The sequence below is a fragment of the Manihot esculenta genome, chromosome 18 (assembly GCF_001659605.2).
Source record: "Manihot esculenta cultivar AM560-2 chromosome 18, M.esculenta_v8, whole genome shotgun sequence".
Taxonomy (NCBI): Eukaryota; Viridiplantae; Streptophyta; class Magnoliopsida; order Malpighiales; family Euphorbiaceae; genus Manihot; species Manihot esculenta.
In genome coordinates, this window is record NC_035178.2 from 13,835,607 (window position 1) to 13,846,082 (window position 10,476).

The 10,476-nt window shown below is 29.0% G+C and overlaps 1 protein-coding gene across 1 annotated transcript; it reads right to left on the reverse strand.

The window, feature by feature from the left end:
• Nucleotides 1-2,340: 2,340 nt before the first annotated feature.
• LOC110607146 (cytochrome P450 714C2) lies at nucleotides 2,341-4,588 on the reverse strand. The gene is made up of 5 exons (XM_021746226.2): nucleotides 4,214-4,588; nucleotides 3,892-4,118; nucleotides 3,477-3,727; nucleotides 3,030-3,384; nucleotides 2,341-2,914 (listed from the first exon to the last, which is right to left on the reverse strand). The coding sequence occupies exons 1-5, from the start codon at nucleotides 4,494-4,496 to the stop codon at nucleotides 2,489-2,491; spliced, it is 1,542 nt and encodes a 513-aa protein (XP_021601918.2). The 5' UTR covers nucleotides 4,497-4,588; the 3' UTR covers nucleotides 2,341-2,488.
• Between the last annotated feature and the right edge of the window lie 5,888 nt (nucleotides 4,589-10,476).

Here is a 10,476-nt window from a genome sequence, read left to right on the forward strand (position 1 = left end):
AAAAAAATTATTGAAAAATTACAAATTTATGTATGTGTATTTTTACCGACATAATAATAAATAAAATTAGTTTTAACCAATTAAAATTATTAATTCAATAAACTAAAACAATCGATTTAAGAATTTGACTACGATTTCTTTCAAATGAAATTGAAGATTTAATTTTTTTTTGATAGAACCATAGATATTTGCTCCATTCATGTAGATTAAACCCCTGACCTCGAAAAGAGTGTCTTACCAATCATCTCAACAAATACTATCTAAAAACTATTAACCTTTAATGGATAGATTAGCATAAATAAAAAGTGAATTGATCAACACAAATAAAATTTAAGTTTAATTTAGTGTGCAAGCTAAAAAATATATCAATCCTTATATCGCGATGTGTGTATATCGTCTATATGATCTAGACAAAAGGATAATTAACACAAATAAAATTTAAGTTTAATTTAGTGTGCAAGCTAAAAAATATATCAATCCTTATATCGCGATGTGTGTATATCGTCTATATGATTTAGACAAAAGGATAATTAAAATGTCAGGAGACGGGGCTTTCGGCCTTTCAATGCACAAGTATTCGTACTGATCTCTTTGGATAACCATATAAGACTTTAAATGCATGTGCGATGATAGCCTTGAAATAACTTGTATCAATAACAACATGGTTTTAGGTGGCTCAACATTAAATGAGCTAACTACCCGCTATTAATGAGTCGTCATAAAAGCCTGTTAAAAGTGTCATGTCCCAAGAGTACCCTATATGAATCAGGTATATATACTCCTTTTATTCTCGAAAAAAGGATTTCACTTTGTTTTCTCCAAAATTTATACTCCTACTCCAACCTTAATACCTCCAAAAATATTACCGAGCTCTATTACTACCCTTATTTACTAAGCTAGGCTCATTTACTACCCCACAAACGCAATAGCCAATCCACATGTCACCGTCTCAAAGACTCCTCGAATCTCACCATCATCATGTATTAATATAAATCGAACACCTATTATATATTAGGTAAAAATTACTATTTATTTTCTATGATGTAAAAAAACTCACTAGTTAATCTTTCGGTTCTGAAAAATATACTAAAACGTCTTTGATGTTTTTAAAAAGTATATTAGTTAGTCCTTCCATTAATTTTGTAATTTTTACTATTTAGTCTCTGTGGTTTGAAAAACTTATTAGTTGGTTTCTCAAATTTTTAAAAAGTTTACTAATTAATCTCTCCATATTAGAGGTATTTTAGACCTTTTTTACAATACCTAACGGCTAAAACTAACACATGGATTAACTAATAGACTTTTTAAAACGTCATAGACGTTTTAATATATTTTTCAAAACTGAGGGACCAACTAGTGAGTTTCTCCATACTATAGAGACTAGGTAGTAATTTTTCACATATAAAGGTCTATTGACTCAAAAAGACTATAACTTTACTGTTTTTTACATTTATAACTAAAATTTTTAATTTTAGATAAAAAAAACTCCAACTTTTAGATTTATCATAATTGTAGCCATTTTTTAAATTAATTTTAATTATATTTAAATTAACTTACATGATATGCTACATGTAATTTTTTTACCACATAAACAATTTTATTAACTTGAATTAAATCTTAATTAAAATTCTAAACCCTTAATTATATGAAATTTTTAAATTATATAATTGAAATATTCAATTCTCTTTTATTTAAATAAAAATCTTAATTAAGTATTTGAGATAATTAATTAGGAGTTCAAGATTTTAACCAAAGTTTAATTAAGTTAATTAAGTTAAGTAATTTAAATATAGTATGCATGTGAGCTAATTTAAATTTGGTCAAAATTAATTTAAGAAATTATTACAATTACAATAAATTTGAAAATTGAAATTTTTTTATCCAAAATTAAAAGTTTAATTATAAATATGAAAACGTCTTAAATTGTGGTTTTTTTAGACCAATAGTCCTTTATTAAAATAACAGTCAAATTAAACCATGAAAAGCATAAATTCTTTGAATTAATTTATCAAATATGTAAAAGTGAAAATAAAAAGGAAAAATATATTGCAAAAAGTTTATATATTATTAGAACAATGACAGCATCACCATTTATGAGATAATCCACACCAAAAATCATTCAACTAAAATAATTATTCTTTTATCATTATCAACCTTAATAAATTAAACAAATAAAGTAAAGAGACCAAAGAATATCAACCCTAAACATTATTATATATATATATATATATATATATTAAATTAAATAAAATCCATTAATAATAATAAAAGTGATCAATTTGTATAATTTTATCATTAATATTATATATATATATATATATATATATATATATACCCACATATATTAAATAAAATTTGTTATAAGCTAGACAGCAAATCCTAATGAACAAAAGTTTAGAGGGAGTCCCTATCTCTCCAATTATTATAGATAAATGGAAAAGTCTCATGTGCTTCTCCAACATGATGAAACCAATCTATCTCTCTGTCTTTACAACTTCTTTATCAGAAGATTCACTCCATGTTCTGGTTTTATGACTAGGTTAAAAGTAGGGGAGTGGACATATTTAGGAGAGATTGTGAAAGAGAAGTTAGATAAAATGAGAGCCATCAATATCTTGAGTTCGACCATGGCCAAGTTCTGTCCAAGACACATTCGAGGCCCAATACCAAATGGCATGTACAAGAATGGATACTTGCAAGCACTTGTTATCCCATTTGCAAATCTCGCAGGGTTGAACTTGTAAGAATCTGGTCCCCATGTCCCAGGATCGGTATGCAATAGTGACACAATGCTCCAAATATTCACTCCCTTGGGAACATTGATGTTACCTAATTTCACATCATTTAAGGCCTCCCTTGCTACTATTGACACTGGTGGATAAAGTCGCATTGTTTCCTGAATCACCATGTTAAGCTACAGAGCAAACGAAATTCATATTTAGACTCTATTCAATAAAAATTTTGAATAAATCAAAATATTAAATATTATTTTCAAAAAGACTGTCAAACAGAGTAATAAATTGGGATACCAGTTTCATCTTGCGAATCATATCATAATTTAGCATGCCACCTCCACAAATTTCAACAATCTCTGCACGGACGCGATCCTGCCATTGTTGATTTAATGCCAACAACATGAGGCACCAAGAGGATGAAACTGCAGTAGTATCAAACCCAGCTAAGTATATAGTCTTGCAATTATCAACTATGAATCGTTCCATTGCTTCTCCATTTAGATTGCTACTTTTGGCTCCTTCAAGAATCATCTGCAATAAATCTTTCTTAGATGCAGCTTCTTCTCTCTCCTTCACTACCTTCATGATCAAATCGCGGATTTCTTTCTCTAATGCCCATGCTTTTCTATTGCTTTCCGTGGGGAGATATCTGAAGCACGACAAGAAATATTAAAATTAATAGCAAAAGTTTTTGCTATTATAAATATAAAACTTTTCTTTTGGTCAAGAAATTAAGCTGACCTCATTCCAGGAATCCCAAAGGCTGCTATACCTTTGTTGGACACAGCCTTCTGAAGATCCATTAGTTTCATGAAAATCTTTTCTCCTTCGGAATAATTGCTTCCAAAACAGGCTCTTGAGATGACATCCGCAGAGAAACTGATGAGGCCTTCATCAACTTTGATGTCTGCCATTCCTCCATCTCTCTCAATTATACTCTTCCATGAATTTACCAGTGAAATTGCAGACTCGGTTATCAGGTTCACCATTCCCTGCAAAAGCTTTAATATCAAAATGCTTGACCACAGCCAATGTCACGAAAAGTTAATCCACACAACCGGAATATATACAACGGTGACGGAACTTACATGGGACTCATTACGATCCGTATGTATATATACAAAAATCAAACAGGCGATTCTATTCGTCAATATACCTTGATCTTTTCCATGTAAAATTCAGGAGCAATAATCTTCCTCTGATGTGACCAGAAAGCTCCATTTGATGTGAGAATCCCTTGACCAAGCAAAGGACCAAGATCATTAATATTGATTGAAGATCTCCCTAAGTCCCAGGATACACAAGTTGTGTATTCTTTCACTATGTCAGGCTGATTCAAATTCAGAACTTGTATGTTTCCCAGGGAAAATACAAGCACTTGACCTGAAAATTAACAGGAAAAATTATTAAATGATTCAAATGGGAAGTCATTGATTTTTTTTTTTTTTAATGCAGATTTCAGAGATGACAGATGATACCATATTCCTTCTGCCATAGCTCAATGAAAGGGAAAAGAAGAGCAGCATAGTTATGGATGAGAGGCGGAGCATTGGCCTTCACAACGGAGGACAGAGTCTTCTGAATCTGTCTCATATTTCCAAGAAGAAAAGCTGGTGGAGGTCCATTGATGCCCTGCTTCTTCAACACGGAACGAAGCCTCTTTGGTTTCATAACCAACACATTGTAAAGGCGCAGTAGCACTCCAAGCAACGCTATAACCACAATGGTAAATAGTATCTTAATAACAAATTGAACTCCCATGGCCAAAGTGCAACAATATTATCAGGCTCTGGAATTATGTAGAAGGCTAGGATCGGAGCTTTTCTTTTTTAGTATATATAACATCAAGTATGAACGAGCAGTATTGTATAAATCAAAAAAAAATTATCAAATTGAATTAATTTAAAATTTTGGTTTAGTTTTTTATTTATTTGGATTCGATTTGATTTTTAATTTGAAAATTTTCAGTTATTTCAGTTCAGTTCAATTTTAGTCATAAAAAATCAAAAAAATCAAACCGATTAATGATAATAGTATATTATTTTTAATAATATAGATATATTAAATTATATTAAAATTAAAATATTTCAATTAAATTTTAAAATATTAAAAATAAAGTGTGAAAAATAAAAAATTTATTAAAAATTCAAATCGAATCGAATTAAACTGAATCAGACCAATTCGATTTGATTCAGTTTCTGATCAAAATCGATTCGGTTTGATTTTTATAAATACTAAAATTTCTATTTATTTAGTTCGGTTCGATTTTAAATTGAATTTACCGAATATTCACCCTAACATCAAGTATTTGAACTCATAAACTCAACTAATTCAGATTCGCTCCGGACAAGTTCATCAAGACCGTAAAACCTCCTCTCTCTAAATTAGTGCATACTCATAATTTAAATTCAAGGTCTCTAATTAAAGGGAAAAGGAGAGAAAGATCATTATTTATAATTAAAGATGATTTATCCGTTTGTTAATTTTAATAAATTTTATAAAAACAAATTCAACTGACTATATGAAATGAAAATATAAATGTAATATTTTTCATATTTTTTGTTATATATATATTAAATTTTAAATTTTTTTTATTTATGAGTTAATTTAAAAAAATTTCGATCTTTTATAAATTTTCACAATTACATCTTATACTAATTTAATTACTAATTAAATCTCAAACTTTACGTCTTATTCTAAGTACACTCTCCTATTACTTTTATTGTTAAACACTAATAAAATTGTTACGTCATTCGATACGATATCACTATATCATATTGTCACATCAATAAAGTTTATAGTATAATTAATAAAAACTTAAAAGTTTAGGGTTTATTTGATAAAATTTTAAAGTTCATGATGCATTATAAATTTTTTTAAAAGCTCAATGTTTTTTTAACCATTTTATTTAAAATTTAAATATTAAAATATTTGATTTTATTATTATTATTATTATTATTATTATTATTATTATTATTATTATTATTATTATTATTTAGTGCTATCAATGATTTAGATATATCAACTTATATGAATTCATTCAAATTAACTAATGGCTGGTTTAATTTAGTCATTGAATACAACGGATGATAACTGATAATAGATAGGTAACTATAATTGATGACTAATAACTAATTCTAACTAATATATCTTAGTAATTTATGTCTAATTGTTATTATAACTGCTGGGCTATTATTATTAGGCCGCGATCGAGCTTACGTTGAAAGTTGAAGAGCATTAGCACGCAGCTTAAATTTCGTTCAGACAGAAGACCAAATAGAGATCAAGCCCACGTGAAGGAGGTTCAGCTCATTTGAGATGACAAGTTTACGGGGCAACAAACCCTAAACACTTGGGATCGTATCTGTATGACACTGAAAGATATTAAATAGCCGTCTGACAATGGAAAAGGACATAATATATCCATACATATGGTCCTGGGTGGAAATGACAAGGAGCATGAATGGATGCAGGATGATGATTACGCATCGTAAAAAGACAAAAAAGAAAGGAATAAAGATAAAGGATAAGAGCCAACCAGACTGAGTTCACACATTCGCATACTCTAATCTTAATCCTACTTTCTACCGTATCTCATATCATGACTAATAAAATATATATCAATTTATTATATTAATTAAGTAAATATAAAAATATTAATTTATCTTACAACAAACAAATATTTAAAATCATATTTTTTTAAATATAATTATTTATCATGCATGTATATAAATTTTTTATTATATAATAATAAATAATATAACTATTTTAATTATTATTTAGAGTATACTTAATTTATTATTATGTGTTATAATTTTAAATAATTTATTGTTATAAAAAATTAATTTAAAATATTTTAATTAATAAATTTTAAAAGGATGGTGTGATCTAAATAAAAAATAAAGTCAAAACCGCTGTCAGCTAACAAAAACAACTCTAATTGTAGAATTGAATCAAAATTATCTATCAGATCAGCTAGTTTTTTAAATCTTTATCAAATATTTTAATTTAACTATTTAGATCCCATCAATTATTAGTTGCATCTAACGGCTAAATTAAACTCTTTAAAATTTTAAATTATTTATTAAAAAATTTACTCTAATTATTATTCTAGTTAAAAAATAAATAATTAACAATATAGCTAAAAGGGGAAAAATATTATTTACAAAAAAGCATAATGAAATAATAGCGTTTAATTGGCAATTAGATTAATATAGGTTACAATTATAACTATATTGTTAATCATATGTCTTTTTAAATTATTTTTTAATATTATAAATTTTAATTTTAGATAAAATGATTAAAAAATTATAAATTTAGAAAAAATTGACAATCGCACTCTAAATATTAAAAAATTATCAATTAAACTATGAAGTTTTAAGTTTTTGTCAATTGTAGTTTGAATTGTGCTAATATGATAGCATGATGTAATAGGAAATATATTATAATTTTTATTTTTAATTTTATTAGGATGGGCTTCATCAAAATTATTTTTATTATTTTTTGAAAAATTAAATTATCAAAATATATAAAATATTTGCTTTCTTATGCCAATAGGCTTTTCATATGTGTACATGACTTAAAAATTGATTCTATTACTTTTTAAAGAAGAGAACCAAAGAAGAGTGCTTGAACATTTGCACTTTTGGAAATTGCAAATTTTGTGAGGTACCAACCTGAAACTGAAAATGAAAACAGATGAAGGCCAGCTTTATATTCCATCTCAACTATGATGATCCTGCAATTCAAGAGCCGTGTAAACCAATTAAACTATTCATAATTTAATTTTAATTAAGTCTATCAATTTTGGAATTTTAAATTTTCAATCGTGTTGAATACGTTATTATCTATTCTCAATAAGATTTTTTTAAAAAAATATATTAATTAAGTTAAGATAAATAAGATTATCTTGATAAACAAAATCAGTCCTGAGGGTCAACTCTATCGTGGCAATTTTAAACACGATACGAAAATCATAATCGTGTATGTATCAAAATTGTATATGTCACATTATTACATCATATTATGATGAATCCATTAATTCAATTTAATATATTTATTATATACTTTAATATTTATATCACGTGTCAACTCATAACTTATTAATTTATTTTGGTCTATCAATTTATATTATATTATTTAAAAATATATTATTCAATATAAATATTTAATATTTTTAATAGTTATTTCTAATTTATCCATTAAAATTTATTTAGTTTATTTATTTATATAATAATTTAAATATTATATTGTTTTATAAATTTTTTTATTAAAATGTTAATTTGTTATATATTGAAATTTCACTTTCTAATGTTAAATAATTAAATTTTATATTTTTATATATTATTAAACTTATAAATATTAAAATAAATATATAAATTTCATATAATATATTATTTATTGAGAGAAATAATTTACTAGTGATTGAGTCCAAAATTAAAAGTTTCAAATAAATATGATCTACCGATACGATTTAGTACTTAAAAGAGCTCAAAGTTAGATTCAGTATTTTATGTAGCAAAGCTCTTTTTTTTTAATTTAATTTTAAAAATTAAAAGTTATATATTCTAATTAAAAAATAAAAGAAAATGAAAAAATAAAAATAAAAAAGGAAAAGTGCATGAAAAAATAAAAATAAAAAAGGAAAAGTGCATGAACTGTCCAACCTCCCATACATATTATTCTTTTGTTATAAATGATATTTTTTTTACGTGTTCTTTTTTTGTTATTACTTTCTGATACAGTCGGAAAATAAAATTATTCTGTAATTGATTAGACTGGCAAGAAAGAGAACGTGAGATTGTGGGTGTCCATGACAACCACTCTAATACTCAAGTCAGTATACTAGAGAATAGGATAAATGTAATGAATTGCTTAGAATTTGAGTAGTGTAAGAATTGTGTACCTTTGTCTTGCATCTGTAATTTTTTTCCTTTTATATTGTAAGAAAATAGAGATAAATATAGCATTTCTTGACAATCTAACGATGATGTGACCAGCTACTTGATAAGAGATATTGTTAACTAATAGGTCGGTGATCCTGCGATTATAGGCGTAATGGATATATGCTGGACTGTGCCTGATAACGGTAACTTTGTGTCGAGACTCGACCTATTCAGGGAAGGGCGCATCTTGATGGTGAACCGAGTGTTAAGGTGTCCGGATCTTCCTTTTTTCGGGTGGGATTACATTACTCATTTATTAGATTCTTGTCACGTGGACATGTTCTATGGTGACAGCTCATGACTTACTTTGGATAACTTTTGTGTAGCATCAGAGGTCTCCCGCTGGTCTTTGATTATTCAGATTTGAATGTGATAGTTGTTCTCCTGATTTGAGGCACGTAACCACTGAGATTGATTCCTTCCTGCTCACGCCGTTTTGCCTACCTAGTTCTTCAATAATGGCTACCCCTTTTCTCAAGCCGCATTTAAAGCTCACTGTCGAAACCATCTTATAAGGTCCCTTCTTCATCTCCCAATATCACTTTTGCTCATAATCATCATCTCTACTCTTGAAAAGATTCATCTCTCCTTTCTTGTCTATACTCCCTTTCTTTCACGGTAATTTCTATTTACATTTTCCTCTTAGAATGAATAGGAATACCTCCTCTTCTTCTCGTACTCCTAGTAAGGTTCCGCCTTAAACTCCTCCTTCGACGACCCCATCTGTGCCTTTGCCCCATCGTTCCATTGAGGCGGCTCAAGAAAGCGAAAGTAGCTCGATTAGTGACATTCCGTCCATCCTAAAGCAAGATGTAGATCGCCTTCATGATAAATACCATATTCCTTGAGACACTTTTCGTGTCTTTGCCCCTTCCTCAAGGGTTGGTGTGAATGACCTGATTCCTGCAGAGGATACAATTATAATCTTCGAGGAGCAGCTCAAGTCAGGTCTCTGGTTTCCCATGGACCCCTTTTTTGTTGATGTCCTTCAATTTTATATGCTTTTGATCGCCCAATTGCATCCCAACAGCTGGAGAATCTTGGTGGCTTTCCAGTTCATTTTTCTTAATAAAAACTTCAAACCAAGTGTAGCTCTCTTCTCTTAGTTGTACCAGCTGGTTACCAGCAAAAATGAAGAATTCTAGTTTTTTCGCGAGCGAAAATGCCATACGATGTTCGACTGGATCCCTTCTTCATTAAAGAGGTAAAAAAATAAGTTTTTTTTTCCTCTGTCGCTAGACGTTCGAGGGTTTTGGACACCTTCAAATAAACTGAAACCTAATGAGGAAGGATGAGGTCCAACTGAAGAGGGATGAGGATGGGATTTTAGCCTTTCTCTTGACAAATGATCGGTCTCTTCAGAAGATGGATATTCACAACGGTGAAGAATGTCGTTTTGTCTTAGCAGAGTCATTTGCAAGCGAGCCAGACTCGGGGTCCTCACTTGCCCAGCCTTCCCAAACTTGGGAGAGCACTTCCCTGGCTAGAGATCAGTCTTTTAGATTTTACACAGATATGATCAGGTCAAAAAGCATATTTGTTGAGGCGGCGCATGTTGCCCGCAAAGGCAAAGCTATCACCGGGGCAATCAATCGCCCTCCCAAGCGTGCTTGCCAAGTAAAAGAAGTGATCATGCTTCCTCCTCCTCTTCAACCTACAGTAAAAGAGTCGGCCCATAAAACAAACCAACCCAAATTGACCCAAATAACTTTTGGATCCATTTTTCACTTAGCCCAAAATGGTTAACCTAAGTTACTAAGTAGTTTTTGCTAGCTATTTATAAACCCATCAATTTT

Bases quoted from the DNA above. Each gene is read 5' to 3' on its own strand.
- LOC110607146 (XM_021746226.2), bottom strand. From the start codon at position 4,496: ATGGGAGTTCAATTTGTTATTAAGATACTATTTACCATTGTGGTTATA. The intron at 3,728-3,891 runs GTATATTGACGA...AAGCTTTTGCAG, and splicing joins TTTACATGGAAAAGATCAAG to GGAATGGTGAACCTGATAAC. The intron at 2,915-3,029 runs GTATCCCAATTT...TTTGCTCTGTAG, and splicing joins TGATTCGCAAGATGAAACTG to CTTAACATGGTGATTCAGGA.